Consider the following 18,010-nt stretch of genomic DNA (forward strand, 5'->3'; position numbering starts at 1 on the left):
ACTGTACACCGACGTGTCCTTTCCATAACTACGTTGAATTTTTTCCTATTTCAATCTCTCTCTCTACCAAATTACTCGTGAACCCAATAGTTGGACCCCGTACGACGGCGTTTGAGGTTGACAAGGTCAAACCATGGCGTCATGATGATGAGTGGCTGATGAGCAGAATTTTAGGCGGAGGAGCAATTAAGACTTGATTGGTATCTAATGGCGCGTATTTTACGGCTACTTCGCAAGCTTAGAAGGCTCTATCATATCATAGCTACCACTCCAATCTGTTGTAATTTAATTTTAGATTATGTTTATGAATTCACGTGGTCGAAAACGCTTTTTAAATGATTTCAATACACGAAAATTCTTTGCAGTACTACAATTTACCTATTCTATTAATATATATATTTGAAGGAGTTTTTTTGACCCAATTTTTTAAATTTTAATTAAAGGGTGAATTTTTAAATTTTAATTTTTTTTATTTGTATATGTAAGCAAATCTTAAGGGTACTAGATGTAATTTTTCAAATCATTAGGAATTTACGTGTAATTACACCAAATCACATGATACGATAGTGTAATTATCCCTAAAATATAACATTCCACTATGTAATTTAGATTTTTTAACATATTATAAAATTTATAATTTTTTGTACATAGCACGGGTTCATACTAGTAAACTAAAAAATCATAAAAATCACATCAGAAAGGCACTGATGACCCGATTATATTTTTGATACTTAAATTAGATAGATAGTAGAAAAAAATACTTAAAGTCATAAGAAATATTGGGATAGTACAATTAATTCATAGGGCGTGGGGAGCTAGTGTTTCTAAATTTATTTAATTATATAATTTTACATTAATCACATATCTTATAATAATAAGTTGAACACAATATTTCATATATACTCGGGTTTGGAGTTGATCAGGGTCGAGTTAGAATGATCTCAAAAAGGGGAGGGGGGACAATCTCTGTCGATTTCGTAATCAAAGGTAGAACTTGGAGAAAAAGAAATGTAAAAATGAGCACTTACTTGAATAGATGTTGAATTTTCTTCTTGAAAAATGTTTCGATTTTTTGATGATTGGAAGATATATTTAATCAGAATGTAATTGGTTTCAGAATTATAATTAATATTCCTTGCATACAAACTCTTCATATTATGATAAAACAATCATGCATCTTCATACAATTATGTTACTAAGACATTTTTGTAAGTAACGTTCTATTATATTGGGAAAAAGAAATTTTTATTTGAATTCATTTTAATTTTTTATCTTTGATAATATTTAATTTAGTCCTTTATTTATCAATTTTGCATAAATTTGGACATTTAACATAATTTATGACTCTTTTGTCATCTTGGTGATAAAAGCTAATGTTCATCCTAATGCTTGAGTGTAATTTAAACAAATATTTATTTAATAAACTTAGTCTCTTATACCATTCTATGCGAGCGTAGCTATGAGATGTAAAATGAATGAATATATATGGACTAAAATCGCTCTTGAAAAGTTGTGTAGGGGTAAAATTGTTCAAAATTGAGTCAAATAACTAAAACTAAGCAATTTTGAAAGTTAGTGGGCTTAAACTAAAATGAGTAAATTTAAAGAACTAAAATTAATAACAGAAAAATTTAAAGGAATAATTTCCCTATTACATTTGATGTTTTTATTCTCCTCTTTCTTTCTTAATCAATTTTAATACATACATGTATGTAAATGATCTAAAACGACAATCGTTGTCAAATTAGAAACATAGATGATTCCGTCACTTAAGCATGAAATGGTGCATGACATGGTCAAAATACGTTTATCACTTGCTTAAAGGGACAAGAATGTTGCCACTAGTTGTCCTGTTTTTCAAATGATACACTCAACGTTGAATAATTAAATGATTGATGTATGTATCATTTTTTAAAAATAAAAATATGTAATAATCATTCATATATTCAGTGCACATAAATTTAACTAGTACAACTATTCATATTTTACTGGTGGAGATTGATAGTTGTGAAGTTATAAGTACTAAGATAACCCTTTCACTATCATAAAATAGGTCCCCCTTATCAAGATCTTAAGGCTGTTTATGTGTTCAGGAGGTCAGGCCTACCCTCATGCCCCTGTCTCAATTGACAAGGACCATAGTACTTTTATATTTTTATTTTTTAAAAAAGGCCAAAAAAATATAATTATATCTATATGGCTAGAGAATGTTTTACAAATAAAGACGATGCAAAAGAATAGATTTAATATATTATGAACAGGAAATTTTAGGTAATTTATTATTACTCTTATTTGAAAGAAAAATTTAGGTGATTTTGACTATGATTAAATTATAAAATTTGACTTCGAGATTGTGAACCGTTGCTTGATTTAGTTCTTGTCGAGCAATTGTGCGGAAGAAGAAAGCAAATTGCAAAGTGTAAATGCCATTATCAGAATGAATGAAGTTCAATCTCTCAATTGAACAGTGCAACTTACAGCTTCTTAAATACATATCGAAGAAGATGATGAACAGAAAAATATAACAACCTGCAACTAATTGAACTAATTGGTTGTACACATCAGCTCCATGTGGGCATACTAGTTAGCAACCTAACTAATAGAAGTGTAAAAAGAAAAAACTAAGAAAAACGTAATACACAAATGCGCGTCTTCAAGCTTTGGCTCTATGTACAGAAACAACAGCAAAAACAGAGTTCCCCTTCTTCATCCCACGCCTACTTTAGTTTGATTTTTTGCATGTTTCTCTCCAATACTTCCAACCCCCCCCTCTCCCCACAAGTTGGACTTAGTTCAACGGCAAACAAGCCCAACTTGCCCAACAAACCAGTGAATGAAGGAGCAGAGAGAGGTTTAGTGAATAAATCAGCAACTTGATCACGACTACGAACAAAAACAGGTAAGAGAAAACTATCCCTATAGCAATTCCACACAATATGACAATCAATGTCAAGGTGTTTTGTGCATTCGTGAAACACAGGATTGACCATTATATGAATAGCCGCCTGATTATCGCAATGGAAGGGAATAGGCAAAGAGACAGTAATGCCAAAATCTCTTAGCAAGTATGAAATACATTTGAGCTCACAAGTCGTCGCCGCCATACTCCGATATTCTGCTTCAGCGGAGGAGCAAGAAACAGTACTCTGTTTCTTAGTTTTCCAAGATATAAGTGCAGAACCAAGGTAAATGGCAAAACCAGTAAGTGAACAACGAGAATCAAGGCACGCACCCCAGTCCGCATTACAGAAGGCTTGGAGCTGGAGGGAGTTGGATGCAGGAAAAAAGAGCCCAAGATCAGAACATCCTCTCAAATATCGAACAAGATGCATAGCTGCGTGCCAATGGGATTGACATGGCTTATGCATAAACTGGCTGAGCTGTTGCACAACGTGCGACAAATCTGGACGCGTGAAACAGAGATATAAAAGTCTGCCAATTAGGCGACGATACCGTTCAGGCTTAACAAAAGGATCGTCTGAAACTGGTTGCAACTTAACGCTAGGAGGCAAGGGTGTGGCAACTGTCTTGGAAGAAATAAGGCCACAGTCACTAACAATATCCATGATGTACTTAGATTAAGTAAGAGAAATCCCAGCTTCTGGACGGGCAATTTGAAGGCCAAGGAAATATCTGGCACTGCCCAAGTCCTTGATGGTAAAGAGGCCATCAAGATATGCTTTAACCTATGAAATAAGTTAAAGAGAAGGTGCCATTAGAAGGACATCATCTATGTATACTAACAACCCAATAAAACCAGTTGGTGGAGCCTTAAAAAAAAGGCAATGATCATGTCTAGACTGTTGGAAACCAAATTGCTCAAGACTCCGTGTGAATTCAGCATTCCACTTACGCGAAGTTTGTTTTAAACCATACAACCAGCGCTTGAGAAGACAAGCGTGCCCAGGCTCAACAAGATACCCCTCAGGCGCAGTCATGTAGATTTCTTCCTCAAGATGCCCATGGAGGAAAGAGTTATTGATATCAATCTGATGTAAGGGCCATTGGAAAGCTGAAGCAAGTGCCAAAAATAATCTGACAGTAACACATTTTGCCACTGGGGAGAAGCGTTCAGTGTAATCGATAACCTCTACCTGCGTGTATCCCTTAGCCACAAGTCTGGCTTTGTGGCGCTCCACTGAACCATCCTCATGTAGCTTGGTCTTAAACACCCATTTTGCAGCCAATAAGACTTTTGTTGGTTGGCAAGGGGACTACCCTCCAAGTCCCATTTCGTTCAAGAGCCTCCAGTTCTAGCTTCATTGCCTCAATCCAGTGTGGAATGACAACTGCCTCCTTATGATTTCTTGGTTCCTACAAGATAGACAATGAAGCCACAAATCCCAAGTATGCAGGGGTGTATGCAGTAATGATAGGAGAATAAGTAGGGGAGGATAGATGGCACACGAAATCGTTGAGCCAAGCTGGTCTGTGATGAGTGCGTGTGGATTTTTGAATTGCAGGAACAAAGACAGGGGATGAACATATAGGAGAATCTAAGGACGGAGGACTGCCACTAGAGGAAGAGGATGGAGGGAGAATATCATCAACATCATCAGTTAAAGGAATGTTAGGCAGAGGGACAGATATAGGAGCAGTATTGTGAGTAGAGAAAGGGAATTGATCTTCATGGAAAATGACATTTTTGGAAACAAAAATAGACTTTGTCTCTAGATCATATACCTTGTACGCCTTTTGTCCCAAAGGATAGCCTATGAACATACACTTAGAAGCACATCGATCAAATTTAGAGACATGAGGTTCAGGCTTAATGGCAAAGCATAAGCACCCAATAGTGCGTAGATGTGAATAAGAAGATGACCTATTATGGAGTGCTTCATAAGGACTTTTCCATCCTAAAACCGTTGTAGGAAATCTATTGATTAGGTATGTGGCTCTAGGATGACATCACCCAAAATTTTCGAGGAAAGGAAGCTTGAAACATGATGAATCGGGCAATTTCAAGAAGAGACCTATGCTTACGCTCCACACCCATTTAGTTGTGGAGTGTAAGCACAACTTTGTTGGTGGATTATTCCAGAAGTTTGAAGGAAGTGTTGGAAAGAGGGGCTAAGAAACTCACTCCCATTATCTGTGCGAACAATTTGTATCATCTTACGAAATTGAGTGGACACAATTTTGCAGAAATTTTGAAACATTTCCAATGCTTTTTTTCTTTTTAATTTCATGAAGTAGGTCCAGGTTGTCCTAGTGAAGTCATCTACAATTGTTAGAAAATAATGACATCCAAGTGATGGTAGCTTCTTTATAAGGTCCCCAGATATCAAGGTGTACAAGGGAAAAAGCAGAAGTAGTTCGTATTTTACTGGAATCAAAAGGCAACTTATGCATTTTGGCAAGTGGACAAACTTCACAAGGTTTTAGTGGACAATCCAATTGAAGCAATTCTGTAATATGTTTCATTGAGTTATTGGACAAATGTCCAAGTCGATGATGCCATAGAGTAAATTGATTCATTTTGGCAGTACATGAATATGAGCTACAGATTTAAAAGGTACAACAGTGCACTAAAAAATGTAAAGGTTTCATTTCAAATGAGCTGTGGCAAGGACTTTATTAGTCTCCAGGTCCTGCACAGTGCAAGTAGAGGTTAGAAATTTGAACTGAATAGGTAAGGAAACACATAGCTGCCTAATTGAGAGCAGATTAACAGAAAATGCAAGTATGTGAAGAACATGAGTGAGTTTGATATGAGGAGTGAGCTGTATAGAACCTATATGAGTGACTGTTTGAGAGTGACCATTAGGGAGGTGAATGGTTAAAATATCAGAGAGCTGGGCATAAGAACAAAATAAACGAGCATTTGCACAAATGTGATCAGTGGCTCCACTATCTATAATCCAAGAACTAGAAATTAAGGAAGCTGAATTAGCACAATTACCTGCAAAGTTGTCGAGTTGTGCAAAATTAATTTGAAAGGGATCTGATGGTGTCTCTTCAAGCATAAACTTCTTCATCTCCTGCCTTATGAGCTCAGTGATATTTGAACAGTTTCCTTCAACTGACTTCTTACCAGAATCATCAGACACCATAGCACTGTATCCTCTTCCTTTTCCCACGGCCTTCTTCCTCTGTTTTGCCATTTCCTTATACCAGTCTGGTGTGCCGTGTAATTTGAAGCACGAATCCTTCATGTGCCCCGGCTTTTGGCAGTAATCACATATCATTTGTCGCTCATCAACCACTGGTTTCTTCTTGTAAGTCTGCCATCTAATCTGGAATGCAGCACCACTATTTGTTTCCATGCTGCCTAAGCTCATTTGCATTTGTTTTTCCATCCTAATGAGCATAGAGTAGGCCTTCGTAACTATAGGTAAAGGTTCTAGCAGCAATATCTGGCTGCGTGCTTGTTCGTACATAGAATTAAGGCCAACCAAAAACTGTATTAATTGATTCGAAGCCACCATATCAGCCAAGCCTTTGTTAATTACGCAGGTGCAATTTGTGCAAATACATTTTAGCATAGGTGCCAAACACATAAGCTCATCCCACAAACGTTTCAATTTTGTGTAATATTCAGTTACAGACATGTTACCTTGTGTTACCTGCCCAATTTCTCTCTGCAGTTGGTAGATTAATGGACTATTACTCTCACCATAGCGAGCTTCTAACTCGATCCATAACTCTCGTGATGAACCAACATACATAAAAGATTCTGCCAATTCTTTTGTCATGCAATTAAGAATCCAGGTTGTAACCATGGAGTCAATACGATTCCACCTCCTGAATTCGTCTGTATTAGTTGGAGGACGAACAGTTGTTCCGTTAATGAAATCAACCTTCATTTTAGCAGTGAGAGCTCTCTTAACTGCTCTGCTCCAGGCAAAATAATTACTGCCAGTGAGCAGAGCTGACACCATCACCATTCTTGGGTGATTCGACGATTGTAACTGCATAAACTCTGGATCTGGGATGCCTCGCGATGTGGCATCATTTCCATGAGAACTACTGTACTCTGCCGTTGCCATGACAGAGATGAAAAATAAAAAAATAACAGATGGAGATATCAAGAGACCTTCACATGGAAGGCTCTGATACCATGTCGAGCAATTGAGCGGAAGAAGAAAGCAAATTGCAAAGTGTAAATGCCATTGTCAGAATGAATGAAGTTCAATCTCTCAATTGAACAGTGCAACTTACAGCTTCTTAAATACATAGCGAAGAAGATGATGAACAGAAAAATATAACAACCTGCAACTAATTGAACTAATTGGTTGTACACATCAGCTCCATGTGGGCATACTAGTCAACAACCTAACTAATAGAAGTGTAAAAAGAAAAAAACCAAGAAAAACGTAATACACAAATGCGCATCTTCAAGCTTTGCCTCTATGTACAGAAACAACAGCAAAAACATAGTTCCCCTTCTTCATCCCACGCCTACTTTGGTTTGATTTTCAGCATGTTTCTGTCCAATACTTCCAATAGTTCTTGCCCATAAACGAAACAACAATTGATGCAGTTCAGATCTTTATGAAATTATGTTTTTCTGCAAAAAAATCTAATTCAACTTGTGTACTGATATCGAGGTTGAAGATAGAAGTATGGATATCAATACTTTGATTTTAGTCGCTAAATTGAAATTTATTGTCCCTAAACTTAAATCACTGATATATAGATACCTAATTATTTATCGCCAAATTACATATACAAGTTGCCAAACATTGTTAAGGTGGGTAGTTGGAATGTCATACAAACACACGGAGTAATTATGATCATACTTTTACGTATCTCTATTCTTGATTTCACTTCTGATGATTTTATAGACTTAAAAAAGTACAAAATGATGATTCATTCAAGTTAAATAGTAATAAAAATTGAGAGTGTTTAATTATAAACTAAAAGTGAAAAACAAGTTGAAAAAATATTTATAATTTTTTACTTAAATTAATAAAAATAATTCAAAAATAAAGTAAATAAGTTGTGACAAAACAGGCATAACAGCAGTGTTAGAATCAAAGTCACAAACAAAGTGAGTAGCACGCGAGTGTTGTGTGGTGTGTGAGTAATCCTGGCTTGAATTTCCAAAAAGGCATAAAGTCGGTTTGACAAAATTTATGAATCGCCTTTTTGAATTGAATGCTGTGGTATGATGAATTGGTTGGAATAATTGAGCTATTACAACCACCACTTCTCCAACTTTTAGGGACGCATTAGCTTTATCAAACCCACAAAATACAATTTATTTCCTGTAATATGATAAATATATAAAAAAAATATGAAAAATAAAAAATTAATAAAATAATATAAATTACTCTCATTTAAATTATTAATAGTGGGGTAATATGTTTTATTGTTCAAATACAAATAATAATTTATTAATTCTTTTTTTTTTTGCTGATTAACGTACAATCAATTATTAATTAATGAAAAAATTGAAAGGTTTGTAGACGAAAAGTTGGGGTTGTGAGTCGTTGTCCACCATGTTCTTAGTAAACCCTCAGCATGGGGTAATTTGACTTGAGATAAGGTCTGAAGACACGCTGACACGTTCATTTTCCCTTTTTGAGTTTCATTCATTGTTGACTACATTTCATAATTAATTCATGCCTTGTTTATTTTTTATTATTTAGTTGAATAAACTGCTTAATTATACATCATTATAAATATAATTCTTTTGTATTATGGGATTTATTTTTTTTTTTAAAAGAAATTGTCATCCAAATAACTTTCTTTTAATGATTTTGTTTTTTATTTTCTATACTATCATGATATGTTCAAATATTAACTTTATAAAAAGAAATTCATTTATCAAAATGTTACAAATTCAATTATATTAAATTAACAATAAATATGCATTTTAGAGTATTAAATTTGACCTAAACCGATATCCATATCTATAATTCTTTTTCTTATTTTAGGGTATCGGCTCTATCTATCCGTACCCAAGATATTTTTTAATTTATACTTCTTTAGGTTTCGGGCTAATTTAAAATTATTGGGCCCGAGTTTAGATATTTATCGCCCTTTGATTGGCCTAATGATTACTATTATATCTTATTTATATAAAAAAGAATATACGATAATCATTCATAAATTCAATGTCGAAAAGTGTATGGATGATTGTGGTTGGCCCAACTTGTTTAAGGGCTGAACATGTTATTCTCTACTCACAAGCCTTATGATTTCCTATTTGGGCTTAAAATGAAAGCCCAGTTTGCAGTGCCGAATCAATGTTTAATTCTACTTGGCCCATATCAGATTGCAGGCCCATAATCAACAGGAAAACAATAAGGAGCACATCGGACTCCAAGAATTAATTATATTTACAATATTTAGAATTCATATAAAATTATAAATTATTTAAAAAATATCTTTTTTGAAGTATATGGATAACATTCTTGTGTGTATATAATAAATAATTATTTATATCTTAAAAATATATTATAAATAAGAATAAAATATATACATTAATATATCACATTTTAAAAAATAATAATAAATAAATAAATAAGTAAAAAGTAATTTAGTGAATTATTTGAAATAAAAATTTTTGGTATTACTATTTTTAATTTTTACTAGAAAATATATACTTTTAGTTTTATATAGCTTTTATGTGAAAATAATAATATTTTTAGATTTAGTAATAAAATTGTATTTTATATTGAACAATTGCATTAAATTAATATATTTTCAATGGGAATATATATATATATAAAATAAGTTTTTAATTTAATTATTATTTCGAAAGTGGAAATTGAAAAATGAAAATATAAAAGCTATGTATATATATATAGCTTTTTGACGGGTCAAAATGAGTTGACTCTGAAGCGATGACCTTAGTCGCTTCTTTCTCTGCTCACTTGGGAATTTCGTAACTCTCCTTTCCCATTGTTTCCTCTGGCCATCGGCGGCTACAGATTGTATATAGTATACTGTATTATGTATATGCAGGTGAAATACTTGTATACATTCAGAAGTTCAGGAACCCTAGATTTTCGCTGCTATTTTTGGTGCTTTCCTCTTTGTGTTTATATTCGGATTTCGATGTTTTAAGCATGTATACACTTTTGTGTTCTACAGATTATGTAGTCTGACTTGCAAATTAGCTCCAGCACTCAATCCGTATATCAGATGTATAAAGGTTGCGTTCTCTGAAGGTAAGTACTCAGTAATCCTGCTCCAATCTTCTTATTTTGCGCGAAGCGGCATAGACTTCACGCTTAGACTTGTATATTCCGAACTACTAATATTTTTTTGCTTCTTCTTCTTCTTCTTCTTTTTTGTTTGTAGCTTGTTGGTTGACTAAATATTATTGATATCAGATTGTTTAGAAACTGTTAATCTGTCTGGAGATGAAGATAAATTATACTCTTCTGGTTTTTTTACTTATAGCCTCAGTCATGTATTGTCGCGTGACAGCAGATCCAGAGGTAATGAAATTGACAAAATTTGGTTATTTGTTGCTGACAGTTTGTGAAAACAAATGTGAACGCTTTTGTTGCTTGCTAAATATGGTATTCTTATTGTTAGGAGGCTGCTGCGGATACGAAAAATCCTGTATTGTCAAATACTGAGGGTCGTAATGATAGGGTAAGTGGTACCGTTGACCCTGAAAAGAAGGGCAAGGCAAGTGACTCAAGCGAAAATGATTCCAGTGAGCCATTGGAGTCCAAAGGAGGACGGAATGAGCAGAAGAAGGTGAATGATAGTAATCAGAACGATGAGCAGAAGGAGAAGAAGGGGTCGGGTTCTGAGTCTAAAAGGGAGTCAAAGGAGGGAAGGCTGCCTCCCTTACGAGAAAAATGTGATTCCTCATCAAATAGTTGTACGGATGACGCTAAGACATTAGTTGCTTGTTTGAGAGTTCCTGGGAATGGTACATAATTTGCTTCTTTTATTGGTTTTGTCAGGTGCAATTTGTTTGTTGATTGATAATTCCTCTTTAGTTTGTTTGTCTATATTCACAATGATTTTATCTTGAATCCTCAATTTCTTTATATGCATTTGGAGTTATGTGTTACTTTGTTCATTTGTTGCTGAATACCATATTTGTTTTTTGTCTTCTCATTTTAGTAGATAGATTTGCTCCTTTAGCTGTAGGTTCATGATTACTAGATTACAGATTCCCTTATTCGCTCCTTTAGTCATGAGAAATGGGCACCTGAACGTATGTCTTCAGTAGGTAGTAAGACTCGATGTTCATTGTACAATAATCAGCACATGACAAATATCTTCTACTTGTTCTCTGGAGCAATTTGTTTTTTTCCTCCGAAAATAGAAAACTGAATGTGACTTTCATCGGAAGACAACCTGTTGATGTCCAACAAATTCAACATCTTGCACAAAGTTTTATGAACAAACTATTCAAATTGCCATCACTCTTAGAATTGAAATTGGAGAGAACTAAGATCAAAGTGTAGATTTACAGAGATAGAAGTAAACAATTGATATGGCCGTTTGATGATAATGAAAATGAGAATGTATTAAACAATGTTGCAACTGAGAAAGTAAAGAAACCGTACCATTTGTTCTTCTGATATGCCTGGCATTTTGTGTCTCTGAGTTCATTTTGCCGAACTAGTGATATTAGCAAGTAAGACTGTCCTATTTTGTAAGCGCCTCTCTTCCTCTTTAGTTTTGCATTCAGTGGACTATGACTGTTATTTACCTTGACTCAATGGATTTGTTCTTCTAAATGTCCTTGATTGGAATGATTCAACTTGTTATTATGCAATATGCATATCTTGTTGTCATTGATCTTTTGCATTTATAAGCCTGACTATTTGGGTACGATGAGAATGAACTTTTGCTCTTTGTTTCCCCAGAATCTCCAGCCCTTTCGCTTTTGATTCAAAACAAGGGAAAAGGCTCCCTTAGTATTACAATTTCCGCTCCTGATTTAGTTCAGCTAGACAAAAAGCAGATTGAGCTCCAAGAGAACAAAGACACAGAGGTATATACTATATTGCACTAGTCTCATGCATCAATGAACTGATATTGCTTGTATCTAATGGAGTGACAATTTTATTAAGGTGGCGTACTTGAAGTTGTTTTCTTGGATATTTTGAATATCATATCACCCTGAGTTTGTGCTTCACAAACTAAAATGTGGTTTTTCTCATTTCTAGACTCTAGTCATGCAATTACAGTGGGTTATCATGATTCAAGTCCATATGCAAGATATTTAAGCACACACTCACCTTGGCTTATATTCATCGGCACGAAAAGGTATCACCTCATGCTGCAAAACTTCGTCTAGTCCAAGTAATATAGGACCTGATCAAACAGTTTTATATTGGACCCTCCTGTATCCTTAAGAATTGGTTCCATTAGTTTTTCATGTCTAAATTGGATGGAGAACTGTGATTTTTACTTCACACGCTCAATTTTGAAGTCTTTGCTAGATGGCATCCCAAGCACGCCCAGGATTGATATCATTTTCGCAGGTGGCAATTTATTCACAGCGAACTCTTTCTTTTGGCTAATTAATCTGTCAACCACTCTCCTTTGCTTCGTATGCTGCTTCTTGTGTGATCCCTACTATTGACACATGGTCTAGGATAGTGTTGGTTTAAAATCATGATACAAGTATGGGATTCGATATTTTGTGAAAACCATAATGACCTGCCTTAGGGCTATAGGGGCAGTATAAAAAGTTGCATATTCTGGAGACAAATCAAAAAAGGAATGAAAATAGCTGGAGTTGGTGGATCCAACCACATATACACCCATTTGTTAGCCTGTATTTAGATGAAGTGAGTGGACTAGAATAGAGGTTTCTTGGAGAGCAAAAATAGTAAGCTGCCAACAATGCTGGAACAGTGTGCTACTTTATACATCTGAAATCAAGTTCCAATCTCATGATTTGGTCTTGCAAGCCTCTGATGTTGTTGGATGGATATGGTCAAATGTAATGTTTATTGTGCGCTTTTTAGCAGAAGATATCTCCTCTTGGTCTTTTGCAGTGAGATCTTTCCACACAAATCTTACACCATGATGTTGTTGTGCTACTTTTTGATTGAAGATGTCTTATATTGCAGGTCAAGGTTTCTATCCGAGGGGTGGAAAACGGCCACTTCATCGTACTCACTGCAGGACATGGCGATTGCAGTCTCAATTTTACAGATCAATTTATAAGCAGGAAGAAAGTTGATCATTCCTATGATTCCTCATACTTCAATATTTTTAAGCTAACTTTATCTACAGGATTCCTCTTTCTGGCTGCTTTACTGATCATAGTAGTATCAGTTTTCATGTGTACCAAATTTGGGAGGAAATATTTTGCAAGAAAAGGTCCCAAATACCAAAAGCTTGATATGGAGCTGCCCATTTCCCACGGCAGCAAACTCGAGTCAGGTGAGAATGATGGTTGGGATGAGAGTTGGGGAGACAGTTGGGATGATGAAGAAGTGCCAAAGACACCTTCGTTGCCTGTAACTCCTAGTTTTTCTTCCAAAGGCATAGCCGCTAGAAAGTCTAATAAGGAAGGTTGGAAGGATTAGCGGCCCAAGTTCACAAGATTAGTAAAAAGATATTCTGAGGTGATGTCTCTCAATGCTGATAATCTTCCTAGATGATCAAATTCTGCATTACTTTTGATGCTAAATTAATTAGCTTATGCATATTCACCAAGATGCGAATACAAACACGATGTGCATAGCCCTGATTTCAGCTCCCTTATTGGATGACTTCTCCCACCCTACCTGTGGGGCAATATTGTCTAGTTATATCAGCTTGGTTTTGATCAATTCTGAAGTTGTGAGATACACTTAGGAACACATATTGTTACCAAAATTGGACAAAGTCGTTTACATGCCCCATCAGTACGCTAGTGGTTGATCAACAGGTAATAGATCATGTAATCATGTTCTTGATACCTACTTGAATTGGTTGGAAATTGATTAGATACTTGACATACGTTGCTTAAGCCATGATTCTAGTCTCCCTTTTCTTTTCTTTTCCTTTTTCTTAATTGGAACAATCTATACATCCCCATCAAATCAAGATATTGTATTAAAGACGAATTAAGAACAAACAACGATTTCTAATAATTTGATCTTAATGTAAAGAAATTCCCATTAATGGACTAGCACCAATAAAGTTTTTCTGAGTTTTTGTAACCTCATTGGAGCTGCATGTTGAATCTTGTCAACTTGTTCTTAGTAGCATCTCTTCATGTCTATCCAGGATCTTGAATCTTTATGCATATAAACTAATCTGTTATTCTTTCTCCTTTTATTGTTAGGTAAATTACAGAGGGTTCTCCTGAGGTTTATCATAATTATAAATACCTTAGTTTAAAAAATTACAGATACTTTTTAAAATTTACGATTGTCTAACAAATATCGCTTCCAATGAGTTGTCTCAAAGGATATCTGTTAGATGACCATTAATTTCAGAAATTATTTATAATTTTTCAAATAACAAAAAAATATTTATAATTATAACAAAAAATTTAATTTCATAAGTCAGATTCATGTGTACTATTACAGATCATATTTATCTTTCCCCAATGTGATATAGACATTTGTCAAATGGCTCATCGCATAGCAAAGTATGATGAGTCCCTTATGGGCTCTTCCATCTGCGGCTGCTTCTCTATAATCATTTGTTGGGCCTATTGAATAACAAACCACTGATTTTTCACTCTTCACTAGTTGGATTGGCAGTTGACTTGGAATTAGAAACCATGTTTAAGTGAATTCTTACAACTATATGATTATTGCGTAAAACAAATCCAGATTCCATATTCAGTATGTGAAGTTGAATTACAACACAAGAGACAGAAAATGAAGGAAGATGCAAATTTCCAGCCAAATGACGGCCGTCCCTCCGTCCACATTATTGCTATTGCCTATCAAACAGCAGCATATGGTATTATTATGTTGTGATACACCCTTGTAATCACATGGCCAGTCCCAATCTCTTTGTTGGCTCACGTGCGCCACTCAATCATCACTTATTGTACCTCACCAAATCACCAAAAAATTCTTGTTCAGATCAGCTCCCATCTCATTGAATCAATCATATAATAAATATTGTATATTTATTATGTAATTTACGGTCATGTTTAAATTATATATCAATTAAATAGTACATATTGTGATTGATTGGTTCAGATCTGATCAACTTTGATTTAGATTAAACATTTACGAAGCGCAATAACATCATCTATCATTTTTTTTGCCGATATTTGTTTTTAATTTTCTGCAACTTTTTTCAAAGTTGGGGCAATTGACCTTATTTTATGTATGTTTTGTTTTCTTTAACAAAATTGGCTTCAGGATATTGAGTAGATGAAGGTGTTCCATCAAAGCGTCGACAAGTAAAAGATAAACATGGTAAGAGAATGAGACACCTGAATCCATCATTGTTCACATCATACCATTTTTTTTTATAATGCTCTTTTCATAAACAGCACTTTATCTTAATAATAAAATTTTCACTAAACCGCGAGATAATAATAGTTTTAATCTCTTTTTATAATATAATTATTAATGATAAAGAATTATATATAAAAATTGTTATTATAAACAATTAATGAAACATCTATAATACCAATTTAATGACAAAACAAATTATATAATGACAACAGTTAAATGTTGTCATAAATCGGTTATGACATATGCGTGTCCCTAATTAATGTTAATTACAACTTTATGTACGATTTTTTATTTTTTTGTCACTAGTGACAATGTTTGTAAACTATTATCATTCGTAAATTTAGAAAATGCATTATGGTGATAAAATATTTTTTTTTATCACTTAATATATAGTTACTGACAATGTTAAAATTATTACTTAATATTATTGTTGCTAATTTTGTTTCTCCATATAGTTTTTGTTGTATCAATATGTAGGAAAACCCCAAAAGTATGAAACTTATTCGTATTGATGTTCGGTAATTTTTTTAATTTCGTGTTAGGATCTAATATCTACAGCTCAATTTTAAATTATAGATAGTATCTGCATTATTTTATTCGGATCGTTTTGATTCGGTTCCTAATTGAATAATACCATGTGGGCATATTGTGATCAATTAATTATTTTTAAATTTATAGTTCACATGAAATCTTACAATTAGAAAAATCTATAAAATATCCTTCGTCCACATACGAAGTACAATTTTTGCTACCCTAATATCTTTTACAATCGTAAGTCTTTCTCCCTAATCTATCTAACTTAGGTATTAAATGGCTATAACTGTAACATATCTAGTATGATTGTGACGATCTTTTACCTGACAGATCTTCCTACATAAAGAATGTAAGTGTATTTGATTATTTGCGGAGCACATCCCATACTCATGACATAAATAAAATCCAAATTAAAAAAATAATAACATCACACACACATATATATATATATTAATTAATGGAGTATCTCTCATGTTCCTTCTTATGGTATATTATATTTAACTATGATTAGAAAAATAAATAAAATTAAGTGCAAGGAGAAAATCTTTATATAGAAGAACAAAATCATGTGGCCGTCACATAATTATTTGTCATCTACGTAGATTACAAATTAAATTATCTACCGTTGATCACCTCCTCTCCCATCTTCCATCCTTCTTCATTGTCTTTTCTCTCAATCTCTGTACCATCACGAGATCTATTCACATCAACATTTTCTAAATAAATATCATTTCAAATTAATTTTCACATATTAATCCCATCATACAATATATCCTTTTTTTTTTTTTCAAATTTGTTCTTTTTATTTTTATTTTTAGGACAACTCAATATATTAACTTTCTGTTTTGAAAATCAACTTCATCTTACTTTAATTACTATTATTATAAACATATTGTGATATTTTGCTCAATTTATAACTCCATAGAATTTTTTCTTGTCAAATAAAAAAAAAGGATGAAATGAAACGATAAACATCAGATCATAGTTTGAATATTCGATATTTGTTTGATATTTTATTTTATATTTCACACAATATATGTATAAAATTTATATTATAAATATATGCTTAGCAAACTATACACATGCAATATATCAATTAAAACAAAAATTAAGATTGTGTCAGATACATGTATTTCATTATTATCAAAATCGCGTATTTTGATGTCCTAAAAATTTTGGTTAGTCATTTTATTTTTTTTATTTATCATTTTTATAAATATATCTCCATATGTTTAATTTTTCTTTATTTTTTAATGTTCTCTCTTTTCTCAATTTTAATATATATATATATATTTTATAATTTATCTTTTTAAAAATATTTTTAAATTTATTGAATTAAAATAATTTTTTTCAAAAATTGTAATAATTATTATGTTGTAAAGAGAGGGGATGCTCATGCATGAGTTTCAGCACTTTATGAGGGTGGCACGTGGTGGGGCCCACGGTGGACCTTTCGTTCTGATGCACGAGCGATCACATGATGGGAGAAGTCACCTCGCAAATTACCGGTGCACGTGTCGCTCTGTTCCTGAGGTTAAGGCAGCGAGATCACCGTTGACTGCGACATGAAATCGGCGCGGACCCACTTATCAGGTGAATAGCAGGCATGGGAGAGGTATCTACGGCTGGGTTTCGTTCTTCATTCACCTCTTATCCTATACCCGCTTGTACTTTGTCTACATATTCGTGCATGCTTATTTACCCTCCACGTGCAAGTGACCTACCCACTCAATCTTACATTCTCACACCGGCTTTAAGATGTCTTAGTGAATTTTTAACTTAGCTATCGTGACACCTAATATTAATATGTAATATAATTTAATAAATAATACATATAAATTTTTGACAAGTATAAATATGAGTACTAAAAGTGATTAATAAAGATTATAGTATATTACAGTTAAATGATGACGTGTGTGTCACTGAAAATAAATATATGTTATTGTATTAGTAGAAATATTTAAGGGAATTATTAGTATTTTATAAATTTAGTATTACGGTGTCACAAATTGTTAATAAGAAGTGAGTTTTTTTTTTTTTTTTTTATGTTGAACTAGTCGTTGTGGCACGTCTCTTTTACGTGCACATAATAAATAATCTTTCACGCTTTCAAACATATGATAAATAAG

At 33.6% G+C, this 18,010-nt stretch overlaps 2 protein-coding genes across 6 annotated transcripts; one reads left to right on the plus strand and one right to left on the minus strand.

Moving 5' to 3' along the window:
- Nucleotides 1–3,578: 3,578 nt before the first annotated feature.
- LOC148787644 (uncharacterized) lies at nucleotides 3,579–6,989 on the minus strand. Its single transcript, XM_088881024.1, has 5 exons — nucleotides 5,903–6,989; nucleotides 4,408–4,712; nucleotides 4,219–4,314; nucleotides 3,741–4,163; nucleotides 3,579–3,686 (listed from the first exon to the last, which is right to left on the minus strand). The coding sequence occupies exons 1-5, from the start codon at nucleotides 6,987–6,989 to the stop codon at nucleotides 3,579–3,581; spliced, it is 2,019 nt and encodes a 672-aa protein (XP_088737150.1).
- A 2,781-nt stretch (nucleotides 6,990–9,770) lies between these two features.
- Nucleotides 9,771–13,891, plus strand: LOC105179136 (uncharacterized). Of its 5 annotated transcripts, none has more exons than XM_020691243.2 (6): nucleotides 9,771–9,915; nucleotides 10,045–10,121; nucleotides 10,255–10,394; nucleotides 10,495–10,840; nucleotides 11,790–11,917; nucleotides 13,005–13,891. In XM_020691243.2, exons 3-6 carry the CDS (start codon nucleotides 10,317–10,319, stop codon nucleotides 13,464–13,466), a joined length of 1,014 nt encoding a protein of 337 aa, XP_020546902.1. In that variant the 5' UTR covers nucleotides 9,771–9,915; nucleotides 10,045–10,121; nucleotides 10,255–10,316; the 3' UTR covers nucleotides 13,467–13,891. The 5 variants fall into 5 exon arrangements, with proteins under 5 accessions (XP_020546902.1, XP_020546901.1, XP_020546903.1 ...); XM_020691242.2 differs by having other exon boundaries at nucleotides 10,287–10,394; XM_020691244.2 differs by having other exon boundaries at nucleotides 10,287–10,394; nucleotides 10,498–10,840.
- Nucleotides 13,892–18,010: the final 4,119 nt, after the last annotated feature.

The sequence above is a fragment of the Sesamum indicum genome, linkage group LG6, assembly GCF_026168435.1.
Source record: "Sesamum indicum cultivar Baizhima isolate 11 linkage group LG6, ASM2616843v1, whole genome shotgun sequence".
NCBI lineage: Eukaryota > Viridiplantae > Streptophyta > Magnoliopsida > Lamiales > Pedaliaceae > Sesamum > Sesamum indicum.

Bases quoted from the DNA above. Each gene is read 5' to 3' on its own strand.
- LOC148787644 (XM_088881024.1), bottom strand. From the start codon at position 6,989: ATGGCAACGGCAGAGTACAGTAGTTCTCATGGAAATGATGCCACATCG. The intron at 4,713-5,902 runs GTAATTGTGCTA...GTATGTTCATAG, and splicing joins ACAACTCGACAACTTTGCAG to GCTATCCTTTGGGACAAAAG. The intron at 4,315-4,407 runs GTGTGCCATCTA...TCTATCTTGTAG, and splicing joins CAGCTTGGCTCAACGATTTC to GAACCAAGAAATCATAAGGA.
- LOC105179136 (XM_020691243.2), top strand. From the start codon at position 10,317: ATGAAGATAAATTATACTCTTCTGGTTTTTTTACTTATAGCCTCAGTC. The intron at 10,841-11,789 runs GTACATAATTTG...TTGTTTCCCCAG, and splicing joins TTTGAGAGTTCCTGGGAATG to AATCTCCAGCCCTTTCGCTT. The intron at 11,918-13,004 runs GTATATACTATA...CTTATATTGCAG, and splicing joins AAGAGAACAAAGACACAGAG to GTCAAGGTTTCTATCCGAGG.